The sequence below is a fragment of the Limulus polyphemus genome, unplaced genomic scaffold, assembly GCF_000517525.1.
Source record: "Limulus polyphemus unplaced genomic scaffold, Limulus_polyphemus-2.1.2 Scaffold920, whole genome shotgun sequence".
In the NCBI taxonomy this organism is placed as follows: Eukaryota; Metazoa; Arthropoda; class Merostomata; order Xiphosura; family Limulidae; genus Limulus; species Limulus polyphemus.
The window spans coordinates 132,086-147,656 of NW_013666530.1; the positions used below are offsets into that span (position 1 = coordinate 132,086).

A 15,571-nucleotide genomic window follows, 5' to 3' on the forward strand; every position below is an offset into this window, starting at 1 on the left:
AAAAGGAGAATCTTTCTTCCCCGTTTTACCCGGGAAGAAAAAGGGGCCACCTGGGGAGGGCGCTCGGGTTATAGGGTTTTTATTCATTTCTATCAAGACTTTTTGAACCAACGTGTTTTTCCACCATCATGAATCATTACACGAGATATAGTCATAAACGATAACGTGCATGAAGCTGAAAAACCACGAGGGTTTGTTCTAATTGCTGTTTACGAAAGAGACCAAGGACGGCCGTACAAGCCACTCCTACGTTAAGCCAAGAAATCCGTACGAAAAGTAACAGTAACGTAACGGTTTATGATAAAAGCACCGGTGATTGAGTTGCTTTCAATCGCTCATTCTCAGAATGACCCACGTCAAACTGATAGGACGGAAGTTATTATCTTAACGACAATTTTATGATTTGCTCAGTTAATTTAAAGTGCATTTCGTCTCTATACCTTTCAGTCAAAGTAAGTTTCAACATATGGAATTTTAGTTGTTTCTATTTTTAAGAGGACAAGGGAACGACATGTATATATTATAAAGAGTGGTGATTAATTAATCATGAATGAACTAAATAATTTGTTTTTTAATTAAAATCATTACTGCGACGTTCATTTTCTTGGTTACATCGATAAAACAGTAGGTTTTAAAATATGTTAGTTTGCCGGTTTCTTGCCTACTCAGTAGATTTTCAGATATCTGGGTAGTTTCTTATCTAGCTAATAGGTTTTCCAATCTGTTAGTTTGCCAGTTTCTTGTCTAATCAGTAGGTTTTAAGATCTGTGTAGTTGACGGTTTCTTGTCTAATCACTAGGTTCCAAGATCTGTGTGGTTGACGGTTTCTTATCTAATCAGTTGGTTTTCAGGTGTATTAGATTGCCGGTTTCTTGTCTAATCAATAGATTTTCAGATACGGTATATTTAATACTATTTCCTAACGTCTTACTTAGATGTTGTCATTGTTCATAATCCGTAAAATATTGTGGTCTTTAGTAGATAAAGCACTAGAGTAGAAACATTATGTTTAAAGCTATTATATAACACAGGCTAGAATGATCTAAGTTATAAATACAAGAGGTGTTTTTACAAGATAATATTTTTCCCCGGATTAAAAGGACGATAAAAGCTTTATTCTTTGATCAACAAAGATCAAAAATTACAACAATATTACTTTTGTGTCAGTAAAGTACAACAATCACATGTAACATAACATTTCTAAAACAATTATTAGACAAATTATATATGAACTTTATTTTAAGACGAACTTTATATAAATATTTGGGCAAGAGCCTCGCGATATAGGACAGAGTTATAACTATTTATGTTCTTGCCTTAGTGTTCAGCTTTCCAATAAAGCAGCATCCATCTACCCTATCGACTCGACGTGTACGTTAAATATATATAGAATAACTTTGGATCATTGAATTATCAAAATATTATTCAAAAATTAAAAGAAAAAAACGTTCGATATAATTCTAGTAGCAACTGACTTGTACACATAAATCAAAATTAAATATCTCGAATATAGTGTAATGCAATTCCTTAACTTACTGCTATATTATAAACTATAATACAATATACAAACCTGCGTTCTTATGATTATTCTTTTGGTTTGGTTGAAAACTAACACAAAATTCTCTGTAGGCTTCGCTACTACATTAGAGATTTAAATCTTCTGAAATTAAAAGTTATGAACGTTATGTTCTGTACATTGGATAAATATTGTTTTTGTTTTTTTTGAACGTCTAGGAATAAATCACGAAATGGAATAATACAAGTACGAGTATTATTTAAAAGGAAAATTATAATAATTAACAGTTAAGCTCTAATGGAAACTCGTTACCACCTACCACAATAAAATCTTCATTCTTTGTTTTCCTGTTGCTCAATCTTCTTAAAAAACAACAACTTCAAATCGATATCACTCCTTAGCGAATCTTGCCGATCACGCCTCACGACCACACAAGTGAACTCGTTGCCTTTCTTCACTTAACAGACCAGAGTTTATTTACTGCACGCTTAATGTCTCAGTAACACGCGTAAACGTAGCTTTGTGTGTTAGAAAGTAAAGTCTTGCCTCATTGCGTTTCAAATCGGAGCAACGAATCTGTTCCTCTTGTAAGTTAATCAATAACGTTCACAGAATACTAGCAGACTTAATATGGCACATCAACCACTTTGCACCTTGTGGTACCTTTTTCTTTTATCTTTTTTTCCCTGGATCTTTGTGGAATATTTGCACAGTGATTGGATCTATTTCTCCTTACCTGACGGTGCCAGGCCTGGAGAGGAGGGCTCAGTAACATATTGGCCAATCCTCATATGACAGATAACGTCCCAAGCCAGTCTATATGAGCTTCAGAACTCTTTTTCTCTCACTTGGCCCCATTTTCTCTTAATACAGGGGAAAAAATCCTAATGTTAATTTAATGTGCATACAATGGAAATTACCCTAAAGTACCATATACGAAATATGTCAGGTGGCGCCAGCTGTAACGGGCAAGGAAGGTCAGTTGTGTCAGCTTGTGTTACAGATTCAGGAAAATGTGAGAAGTGAGCTAATACAGTGTGATTGTTCTACTTGTTTGTGAAAAATCCATGCAAGTCATTCTAAAGGTTAACTTATAACCTTCCCGTTTAAAACATTAATTTCCCAAAACATTTTGAATGTTTTAAATTAAAACTTATATATTGCAGTAAGTATATATAAATGTTTTTTTTTATATTTATATATGGAAATAGTCATATATACTGTACATAGATTACTAAAAAAATCATGCAAGTATGACTCATAATTTATAAATAGTTATTTACAAAATAAAAAAATGTAACCGGGATTTCCCTAGGGATTAGCGTCCAAGGCTCGATTCGAGATCATGATATGTCGCTGAACTCGCCGTACACGTCCATTTATAAGTGCGTTATAAAAGTAACTGTTGTAATTGTTATTTGGTGAAGAGTATGAGGCTAGTTCTGCCGACTGGTTGCCTTCCTCTGGTCAGCATTTTTAAACTACGGATGGCTATGACTATTTATTAACCTTGTAGTCTCAGACCTGGCAACCTCTCCCCTGTGTCGTAAAAATACCAAGTACCAAAATAAAATGTACAAAATAAAAAAAATGAGCATAGATTTTCGATATAGGACTAATCTCAAAAAAAAAGAAAGGCAATGATATATTGAACAAGATTATTGTGTAAGGAATGTTAAAGAACTATCAGAGACCTCTAGAAATTATAAGCACCTCCTTTTAACTAAAGTTAATATTACTGTGCATGTTGTAATTTTCAGACTGATATCTGTTAAAGTCAACGGTGACAATTCCAAGGTGTGCTACATGGATTTCGTGTATGCTGAACTAGTTTCAAACTGGTATTCGTACCAGTGTCTAGTAAACTTTATCTTAATCAAAGGGCAATACACTAAAACATAAAAATTCGGCCCCACCCAGTAGAGCTATGTATTCCCAATTTACTCAAGTAGTTTGCGTTGTTTGCCTCATTGTGTAGTATTCATAAAGTTTTGTGTAAAGCGTGTGGGTGTGTTTTATAATACTTTATGATGAACTAACTGTGTGAGGCCTGTAGGAAATTTAGTAAAAGAAACTTCAGAGACGAGTTTTCACAAGGATTTTAAATAGTACATGTATTTTGTATCGAAACTTCCTTTACCTTGCTAAAGGCGCCAGTTTCGTCGTAAAACTATTGTTACCAAAATAACTTAAAACGTGGGACAAATTACGAATCGAGCTTGTCTAGTAGCTAGCGTTCCTGGATTGGAAATGAGGGCAAAATGAGGCTTCCTGTCATATCACCTGTTAAACTGTCACATACATCAAGCAGCTGAAAAATGAAACGGGTATCCATGCTGTTCGAGACAAAGGCATACGTTTGTAAATTTCTGTGCGATCGAACTGTTGAAATGGGCACTCCTAAACCGTCGCCCTCGTATATTAGATGGATTATGAAAAGCTTTCAGAAAGGAATGGTGTGCTTTCAACATTAAAGCATTATGACGAAGATTTTTTTCTACGGAAACTACATTGCAGAGCTATTGTCAAGATGCACATGATCAGACGTGGCAATGTGGACTGTAACGACCTGTAAGGCTCCAGAATTGTTTTATTACAATGTACTCAAGCCTCTATATTTACAAGAGATAAAATGAAAACTTCAAGAATACTTGCTGTATCTTTTCAACTCCTTCTTGGGCCATTAGGCAGATGGAAGAATAAGAGAAATATTCAGGTTTATGAGTAGACAGATTACTAAATCAGTGAGAGGATGGGACGCATTAATAAACAAACAAATAGACAAAGAGTTATTGTCATGAATAAACAGTCCGAAGTACAAGCTGGAAAATTATAATCAATAATGAAACACTAAACAATTAAACATTTAACTTCTGCATTATACTAAGGTCTGTTGCTTATAAAACAGGACGTCAACAAATTATTAATTGACTTTTAAAAAAAGAATGGCATGCTAAATCAATAATCCAACAATTAGACATTAGGATGAATGGCGAAATAAATGATCATGCTAAATTAATAATCCAACAATTAGACATTAGGGTGAATGACGAAATAAATTATCATGCTAAATCAATAATCCAACAATTATACATTACGATGAATGACGAAATAAATGATCATACTAAATTAATAATCCAACAATTAGACATTAGGATGAATGACGAAATTAATGATCATGCTAAATTAATAATCCAACTATCAGACATTAGGATGAAATTAATGATCATGCTAAATTAATAATCCAACAATTAGACATTAGGATGAATGACGAAATAAATGATCATGCTAAATTAATAATCCAACAATTAGACATTAGGATGAATGACGAAATTAATGATCATGCTAAATTAATAATCCAACAATTAGACATTAGGATGAATGACGAAATTAATGATCATGCTAAATTAATAATCCAACAATTAGACATTAGGATGAATGACGAAATAAATGATCATACTAAATTAATAATCCAACAATTAGACATTAGGATGAATGACGAAATTAATGATCATGCTAAATTAATAATCCAACAACTAGATACGACGATAAGTGACAACAAATTATCAATAATCCAACAATTCGACACGGTGACGAACAATAAGACAAATGATCATGCTGTTGCTGAACGAATACACAGGTAAAGCCTGCATTGCAGAGAGCGATACAAACCGGTCTGGAGAGACTCGAATATTAACTTCAACCCAATTTGGGTTAATAAACCATTTTACAATAGATGTTCAAGACCGAGTCTGTTTTTCGTATCCTCAAAAATTTATTTTGAAAACAATGTGTCTATCAAGATCATGTAGTCTCATTCATATTAACAGAAACTTGAATTAGAATGGCCTACTTCTGATTTTGTTAAGATCTGATAAGTGTATTTGTTTTGTGTTTAAAGAAGACTTCATTTGTTTATTTACAATACCGGAAAAGCAAGATTTACGTGTAGTCGAAGACAATAAGAAAGAAAAAGTAACTTTAGTGAAAAACACAAACAAACAAATCTATTGTCAAATTGGATCAATATCTAAGAAGTATAAACAGATTATCTAATTTATAAAAGAAAGTTAAAAATCGGGGAAAATATTAATTTATCTTCTTCTTTTTTTTTTAAAACCTTGAGACAATTATCTTACCATGAGAGGCAAAGCCAGTTGTAGAACAAGTTAAAAATCTTATAACATCATGACGTTAAATCTTTTATTTGTCGAAATAAATATTTTTCTCCCTCCGTGCATGCGTCATTTCCGCAAACATTCGGGATTTTAACCTTGTTACTAGAGTTTGACTCTTATTTGATGAATGGTTCTTAGCTTGTCTACGTTTTAACCTTTCTAAGCTGTTTTATTTGTATTTTTGGCAAGGCTACTAAGACTAACTGATGCCGTCCCTAATTCTGAACTACTGACCAGAGGGAAGGCAGTCCGTCAGAACCACCCCGTCACATATCACTCGTGCTAAGAGATTGACTGTCACTCTCATAACACATCCAGAGCTTAAATTGTGAGGAATATTTTGTGGTATCGCACGTATTCGATCCCGATTCACAAGCTCCATAATCTAGAGCTCTGACACAGGGTCAATCTTCTCCCTAGGCTGTTCTATCAATGCGAGTGTTCGTATGTGTAGATTTAGCCTTGTTTCTAAATGATGACTGATATTTTACCCTGTGAGTATTATTCATTCTTCATGTAATCTTAATCTACAAATATAGTAATACTGTCTGTTGTATGTCCATGTAACTACTTCCCAGGGTGTGGATGGATCTTCACCAAAATTGGTATGTAGGTTCATTTGGTCCATGCGGAGATATATACAACTTTTCAGTTTTTCATTTTGCGTTTTGCGGTTTTTATGGACGTTTTTTGCGTTCTTTACCACTACCTCACCTCTTGTGTATGGATCTTCACCAAATTCGTCATGAAGGTTTGTTGGGTCCATGCAGAGATACATACAAAGTTGCGATTTCACATTTTGTGTTTTGCAGTTTTTATGGGCGTTTTTTTTTTTACAACTACATACAAGGGAAGCAACTTTTCATGTCCTAAAATAACCTTTTATTAATCATGAATGTAAATAACTTCCGTCCAGGGGACGGGTACTCCAACTAGTAGTTAAATATTTATCCTTCTTTGGCGTGTGTATCTTATTTTGCATAGACTAAATATTGTTTCGTTTCAGTTTGTTTTATATTGTAGGTTTGTCTAAATTTAATGTTGTTGCTAACGGAAGGCTGACTTTTCTGTAGTTGTTACTGTTGTTTCTTATTAAGCCCAAAGTTACACAAAGGGCTAGCTGTGCTCTAAAACATTCGTTGGTTCCTGTCGGTTATAGATTTGTTTTTTGTTTTTGCTAAATACATAAAATCTTAACCTTGTCCTATTTTATGTAGTTTATATGACGTTAAAGCTTATTTTTATGCGCTTGTTATTCGGAAATAACCGTTTTGAGAACAACGCAATATTATTTGATAATGTTGGATAATTATACAGATCTTATAAGAGTGCAAGCTAGTGAGAGTTTCAAGAATTAAACAAGAACACTTAAATTTCGTATAGAATTTGTTTCTCTTTTTTTATGAGATGCTGTTTTCTTAGTGCAAAGCTACACAGCGGACTATCTGCACTCTGTCCACTGCGCCCCCCCCCCCAGTGGCACAGCGGTATGTCTGCTGACTTACAACGCTAGAAACCGGGTTTCGATACCCGTAGCGGGCAGAGCACAGATAGCCCATTGTGTAGCTTTGTGCTTAATTACAAACAACAACAACTGTCCACTGCGAAGAATCGAGCCCCGGATTTTAGCGTTGTAAGTCCGTAAACTTACGACTGACCCACAGGAGAACTTTTTAAAGAGAGTTACAATTTTTTGAAGTGCTATTTTTTATGAAAACGACAATGATTATAAAATAGCAGAAGATAAAAGCTAAGAATGGATAAAAACTTATATTTTTTACCATGGGCAATAAAGAAAAAAAAACATTCTAATTTTCAACTTGACATTTATGTCATCCCTCATTTCAATTATTGTTTTTCAAACATCTATACTTACTAAGAGCCAGTAATGTGTGTTCATTGATACATACATAATAACGGCTTATCCTATTACAAGTTACAGCTTTTACAGTAACTTGTAATAAAATAATACTCAGAAAGGAACTTTTTATATAACAACAACTTGTTTACATGGTTACTTTAAAACATATTGTTCAAGGGACACTTACTTAAAAACTACTTTTTACATGGATATGTGCTTAAAAACAGCTTATTTACATGGATTCATGCTTAAAAAGCAACCTCATATCCATGTAAAAAGTTAGTTTTTAAGCATGAATCCACGTAAATAAGCTGTTTTTAAGCACATATCCATGTAAATTGCTTAAAAACAGCTTATTTACATGGATATGTGCTTAAAAACAGCTTATTTACATGGATTCATGCTTAAAAACAACTATTTACATGGATTCATGCTTAAAAACAACCTATTTACATGGATATGTGCTTAAAAACAATTTATTTACATGGATTCATGCTTAAAAACAGCTTATTTACATGGATTCATGCTTAAAAACAGCTTATTTACATAGTTTTTAAAAATTTGTTTAAATATTTCAGCAACCTGCCTTACGTTACGTACTGGATACTGTTTGTTTCTTTAAATCAAAGTTTTACTTTGTAATATGCTTACATGATTACGAAACACTTAACATGTTGTTCACGTGTTTAAGCACTTAAGCAAAAGTTTGATATTTTTAAACTAGTTAAAATTATCACTTAGTTAATAACATGTTTAACTATTGAAGCAAAACTTTTTAATTTGTTAGTTACTTAGATGGCTTCGCATATAATAAATATATATATATGAACAACAGTTTGTTCATATAGTTATTGAACTACTTAAATCATATGTTTGTGCACAGGTCATAGATTATATGGCTACACACTTAACAACATATTTTTCTTACATCTGAGTGTACGAGCCAGCGACCTTTTTTAGTGACGTTAATGTCTGGTACAAAAATCACAAAACATACTGAACTTCCTCAACACGATAACCTAGATCTTATTGTAAACTGTGGAGTCATTTCCTGTTGTTTTTATGTATTACAGATAACTTAGCTGCACTCTAAAGATAACTGGAACTTTATTGACCAAGTCCAGGGTGAATTAAATATCACATTTTTCCATTGCGCCAGCTTTAAAAAAAAATTTCATCACCTGTCAGCATATAATCAGATATAATTTAGGCCTGCTATTTTATTTATTCTTTTTCTTTGTTTCGACTTTTTATTTAAAAAACTAACAAGCATACCTACACATATGTATTTATACACATAATGAACTAAGCGTAAAGGAAAAGTGTAGGAAGCAAACCTACATTTCACACATTAACATAAAAAAAAACAATCCGCCACTTTCTTAGGTCCACAATTATGCTTGTGTTTTCAAAAATGGTACTCGCCCCCCAGTGGCACAGCGGTATGTCTGCGGCCATACAACGCTAGAAACCGGGTTTCGATACCCGTTGTGGGCAGAGCACAGATAGCCCTTGTGTAGCTTTGTGCATAATTAAAAACAAAACAAACACACATTAATCGTCATGTTATCGAGTTTTGAAATTATGTATCTTTTGTTTGTGTGTGGTTAGCAACGATCCCAAATTTGGTGCGGCAAAAAATAAAACTGTTTTCAAAGTTCAAATACCTTCACAAAACTATGATATGTTCTTTCAGTTCTAAAACCTTAAAAAAAACAATGTTCTTTCAGTTCTAACACCTTCAAAAAACAATGTTTTTTCAGTTTTCTAACACCTTCACAAAACTATGTTATTTAAGGTTGTGTAGCAACTGTTTTATTTGAGCAAGTTTTGCCCCTTTGCTATAACTTCTAAACAAACACCACTGTTATATTGTTTTAGTCCCCCCCCCCGATGGCTTTGTGGTAAGCAGCTTGAGGGCTTATAACGTTAAAAGTCGGGGTTTAACACCAGCTGTAAGTACAGCGTGGATAGCCCATTGCGTAGCTTGTCACTTAAAAACAAACTTATTGATTTACTTCAATGTCTTTCTAATCCTTACTAAAGTTCTGGAAACCCGTTAGACGATATACTTTTCAATTATTGTAGCAACGCTAATTCACCGTATAACAACATAACTTTTAAGGATCAGTGATACAGGCTTTTTCGTGGGAAGGGACAATAAGTTTATGTTTGTTTTAACACAGGATCTCTCCCTCAACTATCTCGCTTCTGTATCAAGGATCAGATATAGAAAATCCGGGATTTAACCGGTTTGGGTGAAAGTTATGAATGATGTAGCAAGCAATAAGATACGACGATTACAATTTGCACTTTCCAAATTGGACAACAATTGACTGAGTTATGAATGGTCACATCAGCAGCCATAGTTAATGAAACTATTTCTTGTTGAGTAACCGACGGTCAGCCTTCTCCGCCCGTCATTAGATCTGTTTATCCAGACAAGAGCCCGAAAGATATCCAGTAGATAGCTTCAAGCCCCACTGACCGTGACCGGAACTTTGCTACACTTTGACATGTTATCAGTCACCATTATATCCTTTGGTTACTTGCTTGTGCAACGTTCCGAGATGTTCAACTTACAGCCTGTGCAACCGCTGTAGCTGCGATCACTATGGACTTTTTAACAGCTCTTGTTGAGGCAAATCTATCTATCAAGCCTAAAGATACTGTGGTGACGCTCAAAAATAGGTTTGGTGCTTACAAGAACAGTAATGATATTAGTCGTAACCTTCCGCCAGATCAGAAGTTCAAGAAAAAGGTCTCCAACCTCAAACAGACAATGAAGAAAGGTCGAATAATTTGTTATGAGAATCAAAAATAAATGAAATAAAAGATAATATGTTTGTGCGTGCGACCAATCCGAAACCATGTGTCGCTTAGACTGCTCATAACTCCCGACTGAAATACATTACCATCTTATGGATTATAACACCTTCAAGAAACCATGTGTCACTTAGACTGCTCATAGCTCCCGACTGAAATACATTATCATCTTATGGATTATAACACCTTCAAGAAACCATGTGTCGCTTAGACTGCTCATAGCTCCCGACTGAAATACATTACCATCTTATGGATTATAACACCTTCAAGAAACCATGTGTCGCTTAGAATGCTCATAGCTCCCGAATAATCCATAAGATGGTAATGTATTTCAGAACACCTTCAAGAAACCATGTGTCACTCAGACTCCTCATAGCTCCCGACTGAAATACATTACCATCTTATGGATTATAACATAATTATCTGGATTTCTTTTTATTATTTTTTTTGCCCTGCCATCCGAAAATACTACTTCGCCATTGATTGAGAAAGAAACCCTATTTTTAAGTGCAAAACCGCACAATGGCATATCTGTACTGTGCCTGATGCAAGGATTGAACCCTGAATTTTAACAATAAAAGCCTTCAAGCTTACCATTGAATAATCGGGGTCTGGTACATGACACCAAAACATTATTTTGAAGAATGTAATTTAAATATACTGTCTTGAAAATATTTTATAGTTTACATATATATTTCAATTCTAATAGGAGGGGAGAGTTAATAAGGTCATTCCAAGTAACAAAATTAGCGATAAAAAAATAAAATAAAACTTTATAACTAGTGGAAAAAAATAACCCTTCCGTCGTGAAACTTGTTCACTCTGTCGTTATTCTAAGTAAACATATAACTTTCTTTCAACATGAAAGCGGGATGTGACTAACATGGTTGTAAAAAAAAACTATCCTTTTTTTCTTGTTCTGTAGTAGTATTATTATTGTAATGACATTGCGGCCTATTGAACACGTGTGTTAAACACCTTTTCTTACTCGTGCTGTTATACACACACCCACAAGAGATTAAAGTTTCCAGTAAATTACATCATCCGTTATGGTCAGTATAAAAGTGGCCTCTTTGTCTCTAGAGATTATGCCTTTATCATTTCTCACATAAAATTCATGTTTCCTTAGTCAAAATGTAAAGGCTCTTGGAAGGGGAGGGGATGGAATAAAAGGGTATTGTAGATCGTAAAAATAATGCAAGTACTACTGCTAATCTAGGTCGACAGTTTTATTGTAAAAGACGGTGAGTCACGAAATAGCGTTCAGAGAAACTGTCGTTGTTTTTTTGTTTTTTTATGATAACTTTACCTGTTGAGACTTAAGTACGGACTAAATTTTTTATGATAACCTTACCTGTTGAGACTTAAGTACGGACTAAATTGGGGAAAAAAATGTTCTAACCCATACCTATTCTGATTTTCCTGAGCTTGAAAAGCATTTGCTGGTGGAATTTTAAGTATTCCTGTCCGCCGCAGGGATCGAACCCGGAACTCTAGCGAAAATACAAATGGAAATCTAAATGAATTAAATTTATGGAAATACGTTCCGTAAGAAGAATAACTGCGCTCAGCGGCAAGCTTCGGTGCTGGTTTCATAGACTGTTCAGCCATTATAAGACATTATTGTTAGGCCTATTATGTTTTTTAAACAATTGCATTCTTTACCTAGTTTTCAAGAATTAGAAGAGATGGCAGTTTTTCACGGGAAAACAAAATAAAAGTAATACTTACTGAGTGAACAACGGGAAGTCTTAGATAAACTCCTTTTTTATTCGTTCTATTGAAATCTGTAAATCCTTAACGTAATGTGTATATCACTGTTAGTATTTTTTGGCCTGCTCAGTGTTAGGGTTTTTATCATATAGTCATGCGGCGATAGTAATAGAAACGTATATAAAAATATTATAGACCTCGATTTCTCTTTAGCTCCCCCCCCCCCGCCACAGTAGGTCAGCGATAAGGCTTTTAATGCTAAGAACCGGGTTTCGATACCCGTAGTGGGCACAGCACAGATAGCTCCTTGTGTAGCTTAGAGCTTAGCAACAAACATACGTACACAAATACATGCTCTTCTTAGGCCTTGCGAATCTTAAGTTTGGTAAGTAAGATTAGCATTAATATGTTTCGTGTAGGCAACCTTCTACTACATATTGATAATTTTTCAAGGCTAATGAAAGTATAAGCACTTGAGAAATCTTGAAAACCAACAATAGGTTTAGGTTCGATTAGGAATCGATTAAGAAAGAAAGAAAAATTATTGGCGTCGTTTATTGAAACTCCGTGTTTATTATATAGTCATACTATAAAGATAGCTGTATTAGTTCTAAATATATAGTCCCCCGGTGGGACAGCGGTAAGTATACTGATTTACAACGCTAAAATCCGGGGTTCGATTCCTCGCGGTGGACACAGCAGATAGCCCAATTAGGCTTTGCTTTCAAATGAACATGAACAAACAAACAAAAAACAAAGAAATAATGTCCCCAGGTGGGACAACGGTATGTCTTGGTATTTACAGCGCTAAAATCAGGCGTTCGATTCCCCTCGATGGACACAGCAGATAGCCCAATGTGGCTTTGCTATAAGAAAACACACACACTAAATATATATATTCGTTTAATTGGCTGAGCGTGGCCTAGTGGATCGCGTGCTAGGATGTGGAACATCGTATACAGTGTTCGAAAAGCAAAGTGCCATGATAGTGTTGTTTGTAATTAAGCACAAAGATATATAATGGGCTGTCTGTGCTGTTCTCACCACAGGTATCGAAACCCGGTTTCTAACGTTATAAGTCCGTAGACTTTTCAAGAAAGCGGCATAGTAAGCGACAGGTGATGCTGAGTGGTTAGTTATCCTGTCTTTTTTCAGTATTTCTAAATTAGGCTTAAGGTTATACTTGAACTTTAAGGTCAGCGACCTAGCCTTTTAGCCAACGTGCCAAAAAATGACGCCATTCAGACTGTAAATAGCAATAACCGGTGTCTGTTAACAAAACGGAATTTAAACTTGAAATATGTTTCTTGATATAACTAGCTTTTTACCATTAGCACCGCAATCATTTCCATAACCTTCAAAGTTGTTTCTCTGTCTGTTAATTTAAAAACTGTGTACTTTTCACGGCCTATTTGACTCGAGTGTTTTAATCTGTGCTTTGATTTCGTTCCTCAAAATTTGTTTTTATTCTGCTGTTAGATTTTGATAACTTCTTAATGTATTACCTGTTATTACGTTACTATAGCATTAAAACTATGTTAAACGTGCATAAAACTAACACCTATGTTGAACTGTGCTATACGTTTGTTTTGGATGCAAAGCTACTCGAGGGCTACCTACGTTAACCTAAGTCATGGGGTAAACAGACGATAGCTAGTAAACACCACCTAGCGCTGTCTCTTGTGCTACTCTTTATCAACGAACAGTAAGATTGACCGTCCTATTATAACGCCCCACGGCTGAAAGAGCGAACATGTTCGGGGACGGGATTCGAACCCGCGACCCTCAAATTGCTAGTCGAGTGTCTTAACCGCCAGGTCATGCTAAGCCTGTGGTGTATGTATTTAATAGTTAATCATGATGTGCTGTTTAATATTTATATAAACATTAAACTACAGGAAAGTTTGGTTTTTATTAGACCCGTTTTTACCAACCCACCCTTATGATCTGGTCGGTAACGTATTTGTATTTTGTGTTTTTGTATTTGTGACAAAGCTGCTAAAGCTGTTTGTCGCTGTTCCTAATTTTGAGCTACTGAGCAGCATCGTATCATTCATCATCAACGTTAAGGGATTGATTATCACTCCTATAATGCACATATAGCTTAAAAGTGCGGTCAATATTTTTTGTTATCGCACAGGTTCAAACTTTTCTCGGCAGCTCCGAAATCTAGAGCTCCACCACAAGGTCAACCCATGCCTATTCGGTAATAAAAGATCTTACAAATTGACCAGTAAACAAAGCCTTACACTATTATCTAGTATCGGCGGCGAGTGGAAGGGGAGGGGGGAGTGTGAGGACAAGTTGTTTAGGTTGAAGCTTGAATCTTCAATTAGTGTTAACGTGGGATTTGTTATCCAGTGCGAGATACTTTCTATCGTTATTCTTGCAACGATTGGTTAAGTTTTATGCTACAACAAACCGATATTTTTCAATTGGCTTGATAAAAACGTATGTCATACTTTAGAATATTCATGTATAAGGTGTTTGTCCTGTACATCCCACACTAACTACCTTATAATATTGCTTGTGAATAGCAAAAAAAAATGGAAAGAAAACAGAAATCGGTGGCTGGAATCTCGAACAGTTCGTGTTCGTGAATGCACTTTTCAGAGATAAATCACTCTCTACGGCGCTCATTTCAGAACTGAACAGTGGAACAATGACTCAGCATTTTCTTACAGCGTGGCTTGAGGTAACACGGTAAGCAACTATTATTGCTCGTATAATAGCGTACCACGCTCTTCTCACATGCCTGTACGATATAGTTAGCATACGGACATTCACGCGCACTCCACACACACACAAAAAAAATTTCTGCTCTTGTTCTACCGTGATATTCGACGCTAACGCCTCAAAGCAGCAGGATAACAATTATATACTGTTTTAAAGTTGGACTCTTTTTTTTTTCATGTATCCTTGGTCGCCAAATAAATCAGGACATTAACTAAATTTAGACCCGAATAAGTATTTGGAAAGGCCATGATCTACTATTCAAACAAGATATCTATTTACGAAACGACTAATTAACCGAATTCTTCGAAATTATGAAAATGGTGACATTACAAACTTGTTCCTATGCAATACGTTTTTCAATTCTTCAAGGCCTAAACTGGAACAAGTAATAAAAAAACGAGAAATAGGCTAAATTTCAATGGACAGAAACAAATGAGAAAAAGGTTAATTCCGAAGTTAATATTTAGTGTATTTCTATTGTGAAGTGCGTACAATAATCTTATCTTCCACTAATTATACATTACTTGATAATTCTGATGTTTCTGTTTCGTGTATTCACAGACACGGGATATAAAGTAGTGGTGAAAAACTCGCCAAATTAAAATAACTTTATTAATAAAACAAGAAAATCACGTTTCGGGCAACAGTCCCTCATCAGGTTACCAGTGACGATGAAAGTGTTAGAACAAGGGTTAGGTTGAAAGAACAAATAACACGTGGCTCGAGAACACGTTCCTGATG

At 34.9% G+C, this 15,571-nt stretch overlaps 1 protein-coding gene across 1 annotated transcript in view; it reads right to left on the reverse strand.

Moving 5' to 3' along the window:
- LOC106461235 (peroxidasin homolog) overlaps positions 1 to 2,092 on the reverse strand; it is a 58,252-nt gene extending 56,160 nt beyond the window's left edge. Inside the window, exon 1 of the mRNA XM_022388097.1 lies at positions 1,836 to 2,092. Coding sequence (XP_022243805.1) covers positions 1,836 to 1,852 — 17 coding nt within the window. The 5' untranslated portion in view covers positions 1,853 to 2,092. The remainder of the gene's footprint in view (positions 1 to 1,835) is intronic.
- Between the last annotated feature and the right edge of the window lie 13,479 nt (positions 2,093 to 15,571).